This window comes from Leucoraja erinacea, chromosome 15 (assembly GCF_028641065.1).
Source record: "Leucoraja erinacea ecotype New England chromosome 15, Leri_hhj_1, whole genome shotgun sequence".
Taxonomy (NCBI): Eukaryota; Metazoa; Chordata; class Chondrichthyes; order Rajiformes; family Rajidae; genus Leucoraja; species Leucoraja erinaceus.
Window position 1 is genome coordinate 13455134 of NC_073391.1, and position 14025 is coordinate 13469158.

General features: G+C 40.1%; 1 protein-coding gene across 1 annotated transcript; it reads left to right on the plus strand.

Annotated features, from left to right (window-relative positions):
- Positions 1-345: 345 nt before the first annotated feature.
- LOC129703954 (clarin-3) lies at positions 346-12056 on the plus strand. The gene is made up of 3 exons (XM_055646702.1): positions 346-799; positions 6477-6659; positions 9409-12056. Exons 1-3 carry the CDS (start codon positions 568-570, stop codon positions 9684-9686), a joined length of 693 nt encoding a protein of 230 aa, XP_055502677.1. The 5' UTR covers positions 346-567; the 3' UTR covers positions 9687-12056.
- Positions 12057-14025: the final 1969 nt, after the last annotated feature.

Consider the following 14025-nt stretch of genomic DNA (forward strand, 5'->3'; position numbering starts at 1 on the left):
ACACAGCAACATATTACACCAAATTGCTTCCCCTTACATTCCCTGTGCTAGAATTACACAGTAGGCAGATAGGTTTCCCAGACAATTATCAGCATAGTCAGGTCTACATAGCAACTACTGAAAATGTGTTGAATCATTTAAATGATTGTACCTCGTACAATCCTGTAATGTTTATTGCTTAATCTGAATTGGAACAATTTAATGTGAGCAGGAAGAGCTTTGTAATCAAAATCATCTCTTCACCATGGAATAGTAATGCTTTAGAAAAGGTATACAACATGAATTGATGACGGAAACTTGGAAGCATCTGTTATCTGCACTTCAATATTATCCTGTAAAACTATGGTAACAGTTTGCTCGCGGGCAAGGTTCAGCCGTCATTGCTCTTTATTGCTATGACTGTTGACACAAAGTTCATTGTTTAGCACTTCCAGATTAATATAGTACCTAGTTGGACTAGGTAGCCGACTTATTCTTGCTGAACGTTGCAATAGAAGCATTTAAATGTGATTTGTGTTGCTTTTGACGTTACCTTATTTACAACGGAGGAAAAAAAAGCTTAAGGAAATGCCATCGGCAAGGAAAAAATTAATGTTTATGGCTGGATTTTCTGTCAGTCTGGGAACTTGCATGTTAATATCTGCAATAATGGCAACGAATGCATGGGTCGACACTGTCGTAGGCTGTGAAAACAAAAGTGGCGATGCGTATGGAGAATTGAAACTTAAATATGGGCTATTTGAAGGTTTGCGTACCAAAGCTGGCTGTCCGATCCTCATTGGTGACGGGAATATCAATGGTAATTCTACATTTTATAATACAGTAGTTTTGAGATTTACACGATAACTTAAATATTCATATTCGGTTGTAGAAACAAACATATGCGGCCATATGTTCTTCTGTGTTTGTACTGGTTTTTTGATAGTGCTCTCCAATTAGTTCCGCTCTCTTGATTCTTCTTCTTGTGATTACATTTTTTTCTCCTTCAGAACAGATTGATGAAAAAATGTTCAATTCTGTAGTAACTATTTTCAATTATTAATCTAATATCTGTCGCATTTTTGCTTTTGTATCAATCTATCCGTGACAATATAAATGTACTGTTAAATTCTGATTTAAGGGCACTAATATTTTCTGCTGTTCTACAAATGCACCAAGCATATTTGCAACCAAATATAATTCTTACAGTGAAATATAATTCTTACATGAAAATGGAGCAAGACATGAAACTTCTTCCCCACTTTAGTCTTAGAGACACAAGGGTGTTTTTAGGGTTTGAAGCCTAGCCTTTTATTCTGCTTCCATCTCTCACAAGGACCATCCGGTTAAAAGTGTTGGTAGCTTTGATATAAGACAGGCAATGATAGTGGCTTTCCAGAAAGGAGTTCAGTGGTAGGGTGAGGGTGGTTGGGAGCGGCAAGGAATGGGGTGCGGCTGGTGGCAGAGTTGTAAGTAGCGAGCCCCCTTAAACTATACATTACTTTTTAGGCTTTGGCTCCAGGCAAAACCCTCTTCAAATATATCACTTTTTTAGACTTTTAATGATACAGTGCGGAAACAGGCCCTTTTGCCCACCGAGGCTGCGCCGATCAGAGATCGCCTCCACCCTGTACACTAATATAGATATACTGCTTCAATAATGTGTGATATGTCACTTCCTCTTTTCTTATCTAACACTGCACTGGTCATAAAAACACATTTCTTAGATACTAATTCAGTTGAAATCCAGTTAAGATAAATTCTCTTACTCTAATGGAAACTGAATTGATGGAAACACTCAGCAGGTCAGGCCAGATTGATGAAAAATCATATGTCATTTCATATTTCATATGTTAAGAATGAATTCCCAATCTTCCAATCTGCCTCATTGGGGATCTTACACTTTTTTTAACATGAACTTTCTCTGCACTGGTTATTTACTCTTTTGTACTACCAGATGTACTCATGTATAATATGATTTGCCTGGATAGAAACCAAAACAAAATGTTTCACTGTGTCTCAGTATATGTCACAATAATAATTGGGAGAAAAACCGGAGTTAACATTTAGGTCAATGACCTTCCACCAGAACTTAGAGATAAAGTTAGAGATATATAGAGTTTCTAGTTGCATAACAATTGGAATAGGTGGAGACTGAAATGGGGAAACTTTGATATGGTGATGGACAGACAGGAGGTATTGAATGGCACTTAATTGGAATGAGGTGGCCTCAGTTGAAAAAAGATGATTCAGGCCCGTGAATAATTAAAGGTCTGAAGGAGATCGTAGAATTGTCCAACCAGTGAACACCCATCCATTTTAATCCAATAGCACTTGGTTCATATCCCTCTCTGCTTCAGTGATTCAAATGCTCATCAAAATACTTCTTAAATGCTGTCCATCAAAACACTTCTTAAATCCAACCCAGTTTCAACCATTCTCTCAAGCCATGCATTTCAGGTACTTGCCATTCTCTGGATAAAGAATACACAAGAATACTCTTATAACCACTCTAAATCTCCTCCCCCTTACTCTAAACCGATGTAGTGTGGTTTTATCTATCTGTGTAATGGAGAAAAGATTTCTGCAGTGTACAAACTATAATACTGATAATTTGATATACATCAATTATGTCCCCACTTAACCTCCTCCACTCAGGGTAAACATTCCTAACTTCTCCAGGCTCTCCTCGGATCTGAACTGGTAGATCCCTGACAACATAGTGATGAATCTCCTCTGCACGCTCTCCAGTTCTCTCACATCATTACTATAGTTGATGATCAGAACTACATGCAGTACTCCAGCTGAGGTCTGACCAATCTTTTATAAAATTGAAGCGTAAACCACTTACTCTTATTCAGTGCCCCACCATATGAAGGATGGTAAGATTCCCTAACCATGTTATTTACATGCATTGCCACCTTCAAGGACCTATCGATTGTACTCCAAGGTCCTCAATGCTCCACAAGACCTTAACATTCATGATGTGTATCCTAGCCTCATTCATGCTCACAATGCATCACCTGGCATTTGTCAGGATTTAGCCTTATCATCCATCTATACAGGAAGGTAGACGCTCCCTCCCCCACGACTCGGGCAGATGGGTCTCGTCAGCCTGGGAAGGCGGTCCATCTAGGAGAGGGAAAAACTCTGATTTAAAACCTCCAAAGATTTAAAAACCTGCCTTGAAGCCATCTCCGGTCATGGAAAAGGCTCCAGGAGTAAACCTCAAGAAAATCCAGTCGGAGCCCCAAAGGCAGTTCGTCGTTGTCTACAACCTCGCTCTGGCAGCTCCTGCGACGGTGCTGGTGCCAAACTGTAACGGCCCTGCTGTTCCTTTGGATCGATCAGCGACGTGGAGAGGGGGGGCGTGCTGCATGGGCAACAGCCTGTCCTCCATATGACATCGCCCAGGCTTGCATCTGACCAGGATGCATCACCCATGGTCAGTCATGACCGAGGGGGGCCAACTAAACACTGTAAATGGCTCAATTGTAATCATGTTTTGTCTTTCTGCCGACTGGTTAACATGCAACAAAAGCTTTTCACTGTACTTTGGTACACGTGACAATAAACTAAACTGAAACTGAATCCATATGCCATTTTTAAGCCAATTTCACCAACATATCAATATCTTTCTACAGCCTAAGACTACCTTCCACACTATCAGCAACAACAATTATAACTGTTTGAACCAGTCCCCCATATAAGACCTTGTCCAAGGGTTTACTGAAGTCCATGTAAATCACGTCCACTGCCCTACCATCATCGATATGATTGTTACTTCTGCACAGACTTCAATCAAATCGGGCACAAGGGATCTGCCCTTGATGAAGCCCTGAAGGCTCCGTCTGATTATACACTGCCCTACCAAGTTATCATTAATCCTCTCCCTCAGAATTCTTTCCAGTATCTTTCCTACCGATCATGTTCGGCTCACTGACGTTAGTTGCCAAGCTTCTCCCTGCTGCCTTTCTTGAAAGGAGAGATCCTGTTTGCCATCTTCCATTCATCTGGTACTTCACTTTTGGCTAACAAACATTTAAAAAATCTCTGCCAGAGCTCCAGCGCTCTTTTCCTTTGCCTCCCAGAGCAGCCCATGATAAATCCCATCTGGTTCTGAGGATTTATACACCTTTAACCCACCTATTGAGTGCCTCTCTTTATTTATCGAGACCTCCACCAGATTTTCCTATCTCTTTACTGAATTCTCCAATTACAAAGTCTGTCTCCTTTATGAACATTAATGAAGAGTATTCATTTATATGCCTCGCTACCATCTGGTTCCAAGCTGCGATTACCCCTGTTCTCCCTAATGAGCCCTACTTTTCTCCCTGGTTATTCTTTTGCAATTAATATCCTTTCAGATGTCTTCAGATTTACCTTCCCCCCCTGTCTGTTAATGATTTCTCCTAACTCCAAATAGCCGTTCTACTTTAAAAATGCCTCCCAACAACTTTTACACTCATGACTGGCCTCCTCATCAGCTCTCTGCAGTTCTCAGATACCTCAATAGACCTACCCCTGGACCACGTGCCAATCAACGGACAACTTACAAACTGTCAGAGATCTCATCGCATCAGGAGATCTCCCCTCTACAGCCTCCAAACTTGATAGTGCCCTGGCCTTACACTTCCACTGCTATCTCATATTCAAAATCCAAAAGCAGGATTGTCCTGATAAACCTATTGTCTCTGCCCCACTGAACTCATCTTCTCTTATCTTGCCTCTATACTGGCTCCCCTTGCTGTCCCTTTGCACATTCATCCGGGACACTCACATGCCTTCTGCCAATTTAACAACTTCAGTTTCCCCGTTCCCCACTGTCTCATCTCCGTTATGCATGCTCAGTCTTTATAGACCTCTATCGCCATCATGAAGGTCTTGAAGTCATCTTCGGTAGTTTTAATCCAGAGATTCAGCGCGGAAACAGGTCCTTTAGCTCACTGAATCCGCACCTACCAGCGATCCCCGCACATGCCCTTCATACACTTGGGACAATTTTACATTTATACATTTATACCAAGCCAATTAACCTACAAACCTGTATGTCTTTGAAGTGTGGGAAGAAACCGAAGATCTCGGAGAAAACCCACGCAGTTTATGCGGAGAACGTACAAACTCCGTACATGCGTAGTTGGGATCAAGCCCGGGTCTCTGCTGCTGTAAGACAGTAACTCCATCGCTACGCCACCGTGCACCCAACTTTCTGCAACAAGATCTTTGCAACTGCTTTTTGTCTTCTTTTTGCAACAAAGATCCTACTGGTTCCCCTCTACCAACACTCTCATCCACCCGGCAGAACATTTTCATATCATGAATAACCGCTTTCAAAAGGGAAGACTGTAACTCTCTAGGAAATAATATCCTTATATTATTTAGTAGTGAGAGATAAAAAGATGGCATAAAAGACCAGGTGTCCAATCTTTACAAGGCAGAGGTGGTTGTGTCATATTACAACAATGCCCAATCTGTCAGCATGGTCCGTGCCAAAGTTGCGTCTGGTCTGCAGCTAGCAGTGTGCTGCAAGTTCAGAAGGGTTAGATTAGAGTAAGTTAGTGGAGTGGAAATGTTGAAACAATTAATGTCACTTCAGCAGAAGCTCTGTTCTTGATTTCTATTCCCAGAAGATAAATTAAATTTGCCTTAATCTGGTTTGGATTTTAGTTATGCAGCAGAGCAGTAAGATATATCACAAGATGTGTTTCCAAATCCCCAATAGAATTAACTGATTTAATTTATACTTTTATATTATCATTAAGAGCAGACCAAATAAGCCAAACTCACAAAACGATCGCTACCTCAAAGCCACAGGGCACAGTTTATCAATATTGCAGTACAGATTATTAGAAGCTCTAAATTATACATTATCTTCCTTCAACATTTTCAAGGGAAACCCATTTACATAATTTCTTGAAAATAGGTGATTAGGTTCATGGATTTTGTACATCATGAGAACAAGTTCTGACTCTTATCTTGACTTCCTTTAGGGTGCTCCATTAATGCCCAGTGTAAGTGTAAAGAAAAGAACCATCTTTTTTTGATTGGGCACATTGCACCATTTAAGATTCCATAATGGATTTAATAATCCACTGCCTGTCTTCCAGTACCTGCCCTTTGCTTCCTCCATTATTGATATTCATAGACACACTCGCCAGGTAATTTCTCTTCACAGATGTGGCTATAACTTCTCATTTCAACTTGTTGACTATTCTTCTTTTCCGTCTCTAATTACTGATGTTTAAAATAATTGTTGCCTTGCCAACATTGGTCTCCTTGTCACCCCTACTCTTCCCTACTGCGCAAATTAAATCACATTTGTTTTCTAATATTTCCATTCCTAATGAAATGTTCTTGATCCAAAACGTTGACTCTGTTTGTATCCTCAGCTTGAGCTGTTGTAAACTTCCAGCATTGTATATTTAATTTCTGATTTACAGCATCTGTATTTTTTTTTTGCATAATCATAACACTTATTGTGTACTTTTTCCTTTCAGTTTTGGAATGTCTTGAAAATGGAGGAAGTGCAAGAGTTATCCACATCCTAGTTATCCTGTTCCTTGTTTTTGGACTGTTGTTTTCACTGCTAAGTGCCATTGTGACCTTTTACAACAGTGTCAGTAATCCATATGAAAACATCTGTGGACCTATCAGTATTTATGCATGTAGCTCCATTAGCTGTAAGTAAGCATGAATGAATGTATGTATGAGTATGTGAATGAATGCTGGAATTGTAGTAATTCCTTCATATTGTTAAATTACTAAAGGTAGACTCTTCTGCTACTTGTCAATTTATTATGATTCAACTAGTCAGTGTAACATGGTATCATTTTGACTTTTCTTGAAAACTGTAATAAGATGGTATAATTCCCAGAATAAGTTTCATATAACAAGCTTTGTTTGTCCTATCTAAGCAATTATCAAGGAGTATATTTTGAATAATAAAACATACGCTGCTTATATATGATCTACAGAAAGCTTCTCTGGTAACACTAGTGAGCAATATTGATTCAGCTACCAGAAAACATTCCTATGAATTTGGTTGCCCATAAAACCCTGTGCTAAAATAGCAATGAGTTGGGAATTATTCAAACTGTACCAGAGCCAAGGTTGCATGATTTTTGGATGCATAACACATTAACTCAGAGAATTGAAATCATGATTTTTCCCATCATGATATATTTCATACTTAACAGATTAAGTAAATGTGACCCTTTGAGATGTGAGGATGTCCTGTCATCTGAATCCAAAACTATACACAATCATCATCACCATTTACACACTTCTCCACTTGATTGTTTGGCTGTTGCTGCCATGCACAGACTTATTAAATTGCACTTCGAAAGCATCCAAAATATTATTTTTATTTTCAACTATGTTAACATTTCCTTTTGTTAACTCACCACAAACACAGAACAGTAGAGTATAGGAATAGGCCTTTTATCCCACAATTTCCATGCCGAGCATATGGCAAGTTCAACTACTTTGCACCTTTCTTAATGCAAGTAATCTGTGATCACACTAATCTATTTGTAGCACTCCAGCAATAATGCTCTTAGCAAACCAACAAATGGTTAGCACCTTCTGTTTGAAAGCTCATCTCATCCACTGGAGAACTTGGCTGACTTTGCTGTGCTTTGATTAAACAACTACAATTAGGAATGTGCCCTTTACTTACTGCAAATTAATAGCTTCTGTTTTAGTTAAGAGTTATGCATGCTAGAATTATGCTAGATTTCCCCATCATTGGCCTTCAAAGACATTTTGGATTTTAAATTATTTTTAAAGATACACATTAAACAGTTTTTCTGCCCATGGAAATAAATTTTATGCAGTCCATAGGACCAATATTCATAAATATTATGCCGAATTAATAAAATTCCTTTAAAAAATGGAAGCCAGAAAACTACAGAGGTTTGAAATCTGAAATAAAAAGTTAAATTGCTAGAAACATTGAATTAGGCAGCTTCTGAGAAAAGAGAAATTAATTCAATTCAGGTTTCAATAAGCGAGTTTGGTATTCCGACTGTGCATGCCCAGGTCACAGGTCACTCGCGATAAATATTCTCGGCAGCTATGCTGCTTCGTGTATACAGACCTGCGTTTCATCCATAGTCATGATCAAACCCAGGTCTCCAGCACTGCAAGCGCTGTTTAATTACTACTGAACCGTCCCCATCCCCTTCCTAGTGTCCCATCCCTGTCCGGGGGCGGCCAGAGATGTCCGCAGTGACCCTGGACAGACGGGACACCGGTCCTGAGCAGTGGCGGCCCAGGCTTACAGCCAGCACGGAAAAGAAGCGCTAACTCCAGCTCAACTCTGCCTGTCCCGCCGGGTTAACCGACAGCCCTGGACTGACGGTCCGTGCTGGTGCTGAATCTTGATCTCTCTTGGCAGTAAACCTGAGGCCACCACTGCCAGGGCTGTCAGTTAACTCGACGGGACAGGCAGAGTTGAGCTGGAGTTAGCGCTTCTTCTCTGCGCTGGCTGTAACCCTGGGCCCGTCACTGCTCGTGACAACCGGGTTAGATCCTGCCTACAGATGAAACACAGGTCTGTACACACGCAGCAGTTCAGCTGCCAAGAATGTCTCTCCGTCCGTCCAGCCTCTCCCCATTTCACACCTGCATCTGCCCCCTCTCTCTCGCTGTTACACCCCGCTCTCCCGCTACCTGGCACCCCTGTTCCACAGATTAAATATATTTTTACACATAAATTATGAATAAAGATAAGAATTTTTACACAGTTTACACAGCCAGCGCTTTGATCGCTTTTTCTTATCACGAATGACCTTTGACAAATCCCATGACTCCTCGCATTTTTCAGAATACCGAACTCGCTTATAGAGTTAACATTTCAAGTGTCTTTCCACAGATGCTGCCTGACCTGCTGAGTGATTTCAACATTTTCTGGTTGTATCATGAATTGGCTTCTATCTTAAGCCCATGTACATGTCCCAAATTTAAAAAAAATATTTAAAACAATTGATGTGTTTAGCTTTCTGGTATGCTGTTTTTAACTTGATTGATGCTTGGGATTCTGAATCATTTCATTGTTATTATATACAAGATCACTTGCAGAATGTGCTTGAGCCAAATTTATGTCAGAAAAGAAAATCCAAAACACAGAGACAATTTAATTTTTGTGGGCAGATTTCATCTGGGTCACCCTTCAACCTCACCAGAAAATTCATGAAAATAACTGTAATCAGATGGAAAATCTAGCTTACAAATTATATACATTAAGGAAAGAGAAATCTCAGAAAGCAAGGCAAACTTGTTTTTTAAGTACATTCCCTTTCAAAGTTGTTATAGGATCTAACACGATCTATGATTTTTCTTTTATATATTAATAGTTGTGATTTAACTCTGAAAATATATCAAAGCTCTTTCAGTGTGAGATAATGAGAGAAACCTTGTTTTCTTTAGGTATTTCAACGTTTTTGGCGATGATTCTGTTTGCAGCAAATACAGCAGCAAATAATTTATCAACAATACTGGTGAAGAATTCCATCGAAGGGAACCCGGTTACATTGGCACATAAGACTAATAGTTATGAGTACTCATTTTGGCTTATCCTGCTCTCACTGGCACTCAGTGTTTCCACGATTGGAATTACCTACGCGTATCAACATGCAAACTACAGCATAGAAAGAGAACAAAAAAGACCAACCGAAAATGCAACCAATGATGTTTTCATGTACTAGTTTGTGTGGACTAGGAAATTTGAAACTATTGTGAGAAAGATTATAGAAGTGACGGGTCATTTGTTGGGATATCTACCGGCCATGTGATTGCCATAAAGCAAACATACAGAGAGAATGCCAACATTGTTATTCTTTCATTTCATTTCACCACTTTTTATACACAGACATATGCTGCAGACTGCTACCCTCTACTGACAAAACAAGAATCACAATGGAATGAAATATCCCACAAAACAACACGTATTTCACTAAATATAAACTTATTCCTGAGGGTAACTTCCAGATTTTTGAAGTTGAAACAATGATTACAAGCTGCTCAGAACATGATGTCAAATAGTGTGGAGGCTGATTTTTCATTGCCCTGTATTACATTGCTGGGATTAATTGATTCAATGCATTAGAGCAACTCCCATCACTTTCCTGGAATGGGCACGTGCACAAAATACGGTGGAAACACAATCCTTACCTTCTTGATAGCTTTAAATTTAATAACACATTCTCATTATGCTCTGCACAACATGTGCTGCCTATTAAATTATGCCAGGTCAGCGGAAAACATTTACCGAATTGAAAATTGGGTCTTAGGTCACAATTATAAATTCTGTATGGTTAATATTGCCTTACACCAACACAATGAAAAGCGCTAACCTTCTGTTGGCTGTAATTACAACTTCAAAATTGAAAATAACTACCCAGCACAATGTACAATATCTGCAAGATAACATGGTACAAATGATAATGAAATAAGTGATAATTATTATGAATAACTTGAGTTAATTGAAAAGTGCAGACGGCATGTGAAGAGTGCAATTATTATTCAGTTTTGCGTAGCATATGGAAATCTAGCAACATATGTTTATTTATTTTGAAGAACATCAGCACTATATTATACAGTGCATAAAAGATGGCGATATAACATCACATTTTTTACATATTAAAATTTCAGTGTTACAGATAAACCCGCACTGATTATCGTTGAGTGGACAGAATCTAATGCACTGAAAAATATATTTATCGAAACTGCAATATGGCATCAAATTTGCTTTGGAAATCTCTTTATTATAAAATGTTATTAATCACTGCATACTTTAATGGAACTCAAGTGACATCTTTAAAACAGATATTGACTTTTTATTTGAATGTCTAAGTAAAAATGCTGTGTAAACTATAGTATGCCAACATGAATTGTGACAATAGAATTTTCCAAACATTTCTGTGCTATTTAGCAATGTTAGCACTGATTCCAGATACTTTGATAATAAAATATTCAGTTCAAAATTTATAAGGACAAACATTTTTGATTGGAACGATGAACTTTTAAAAGCTATACCTTTGACAGTCTAGTTTTGAACTGGACTTGACTTCATTATTTTCTGAAAACTTAGTTACAAATCACTGTCCTTGTGATCAGGACTGTAAACATGACATACTAATCGAAGATCTCATTGGGACAATTTGATCACCATTCCCAACTCTGTATTGTAAACATTATTGTGCTCTGAACTATTTATTGACTACGACTTCATTTGGCAGAACCATGTGCAATATCTGTCAGATACCTGATATATGTGTCGGTGCAGAGGAAAATAAAGAAGTGGGAATGATAATGAGTGGCAATTCAGATGCTGTATGAATATTTTAAATGGTGTCATTTGTTATGTTGATATGGGAAATTCTGCACCGATTCTTCAAAAGAAGAGCAGTGATATTATTGCCAATGTCCCGTAAGTTACTAAAATAGAATGGTAGATCATTATTACATTTTTGGCTAGCTTGCTGTGTGCAGATTGGCTCATGTATTTCATACACTTCAACTCTCCCTTCAGTTCAAAAATACATTAGCTGTGAATCATTCTCTGGTATCTCAAGACAACAAATGAAGGTCTTTGTCTCTTCAAGAAGGTAGAATTAGAATAGTACAGCACAGGAACAGGATCTTCAGCCCACTACGCCCATGCCAACAATGATGTCAAGTTGAACTAATCTCCTCTACCTGCGCATAATCCATATCCACCCATTCCCTGTATATTCATGTGTCTATCTAAGAGCGTCTTAAATTACACCTTCTTTTCTGCCTCCACCACTATCCTGGCAGCACGATGCAGGCACCAACCACTCTGTGTAAGAAACTTGTCCATGCATCTTCATTTACTCAATTAGGGCTTGGACACACTAGAGGCAGGAAACATGTTCCCGATGTTGGGGGAGTCCAGAACCAGGGGCCACAGTTTAAGAATAAGGAGTAAGCCATTTAGAACGGAGACGACAAAACACTTTTTCTCACAGAGAGTGGTGAGTCTGTGGGATTCTCTGCCTCAGAGGACGGTGGAGGCAGGTTCTCTGGATGCTTTCAAGAGAGAGTTAGATAGGGCTCCTAAAAAAGCGGAGTCAGGGGATATAGGGAGAAGGCTGGAACGGGGTACTGATTGGAGATGATCAGCCATGATCACATTGAATGGCGGTGCTGGCTCGAAGGACCAAATGGCCTACTCCTGCACCCATTGTCTATTGTCTATTGCCAACTCCTTAAAGAATCCAAAAGTAATTTCAATCATTGAGACAAAGTAACTATTTCAATGCATTAATATTTTTATCAAGTTCTATTTCTGACGCATTAATTTCTTGCAGAGCTGTGGATATAGATCAATCTGGACCCAGCCAACTGATAGGACTTTCCACTTGCAGATGCTGAAACCTGAGAGCGCTAATCATTTTCATCCAAGCATTAAAATAGTTGCTTTGTCACAATATTTTCAAGAGAGAGTTAGATATAGCTCTTTGCGCTAATGGAATCAAAGAATATGGGGAAAAAGCAAGAACGGGGTACTGATTTTGGATGATCAGCCATGATCATATTGAATGGCGGTGCTGGCTGAAGGGGCCGAATTGCCTACTCCTGCACCTATTTTCTATGCTTCTATGATTCAGATGAGGAATCATCTGATTCTGCAAGTTGGCCTCAGGATGCGTATCCTGATTCCCACCCCTTCCTCAGTGGTTGGGATAACCTTTGACAAATCAACAACTGTAAAATAAATGTTATATTGTGTTAAAGTTCCCAATAGTAATCTGAATTAATAACAGCTATAAAACTGTCGAGAAAATGTAAAAAGCAATTAACTTTAGTTAAAACACTAACGAATAATCAAACAGATACTGTAAGCAAAGCATTTTCAAGGACTTTCTCTTTGCACAGATCCAGTGATGTAACATTTTCTTCTATCGTCTTTCACAGTGTAAAGCTGAGGGGCCAGATGGGAAGTACATCTAGACACTCTGGAGTGATTTAATGTTTTGCCAATGGGCTCACTGGTAACTCCAATGAAGCAGGAGATGACGTGTGCTTGCAACCAACTTCCAGCCTGGTTCGAACTTTACATTTAGCTGAGAATAAGTGGAAGCCTAAAGGGGCCTACCCACTTGGGCGACCTAAGCTGCGAGTTTAGAAGAGTTTGCCCTCGACTCAAACTCGCAGCATGGTTGACACATGGCCCTAGGAGGTCTATGAGGTGGCTGGAGCTCTCCTTCATGCTCGAGGGAGGTTCCCGTCTACTCACGACCTCAGCTAGGTGGCCAACATTTGTTTAGCATATTGAAACATTTTCCGCGAGTAAAATTTGGTCGGCATGGGTCTTTTTCACTCATAGTGCAGTGGAGTGGAGTCGATGTATACTTACAGGCACTCGAGGGCAGCCGTAGGCTATTTCCTTCGTTGACTGGCCATTTTGATTGGCTCATTGGAGTTTCACGACCTAGGAAGACCTACCGGTAGGTAACATGCCCGCTAAACTTCTCCTCCCCTTCTCTCTCCTCTCTCCTTCTCTCCCCCCACCTCCCGCATTCTCTAAAGGACTCACGGTACTCTGTGGCAGCCGTTTACCTTCCTCTTCATCGTGCAGACACGCTCTTCCGTTATCCCTGGCCCCCACCTTCATGGTGTGTGTGTGTGTGTGTGTGTGTGTGTGTGTGTGTGTGTGTGTGTGTGTGTGTGTGTGTGTGTGTGTGTGTGTGTGTGTGTGTGTGTGTGTGTGTGTGTGTGTGTGTGTGTGTGTGTGTGTGTGTGTGTGTGTGTGTGTGTGTGTGTGTGTGTGTGTGTGTGTGTGGTCGGTCAGTAGCTCGCGGTTCGGTCGATCCAGCTCGCGGTTTCAACGCGACCGGTCGATCCACCTCGAGGCTTTCCAGGCAAGTGCCCTCTCCTGGACTCGAGGATTAGGTCGCCCAAGTGGGACAGGCCCTATAAGACTTCCTGAAGCATGAGCAGTTGATAGCTGACAGTTCAGCAAGATGTGTTCCATGTTTGGTTACATATCTGTCTTTCTCCAGTTTCCCATTGTTATTA

Coding starts and splice junctions, on each gene's coding strand:
- LOC129703954 (XM_055646702.1), top strand. CDS start 568: ATGCCATCGGCAAGGAAAAAATTAATGTTTATGGCTGGATTTTCTGTC. Junction 800..6,476: donor TGGTGACGGGAATATCAATG/GTAATTCTACAT, acceptor TTTTCCTTTCAG/TTTTGGAATGTCTTGAAAAT. Junction 6,660..9,408: donor TGCATGTAGCTCCATTAGCT/GTAAGTAAGCAT, acceptor TGTTTTCTTTAG/GTATTTCAACGTTTTTGGCG.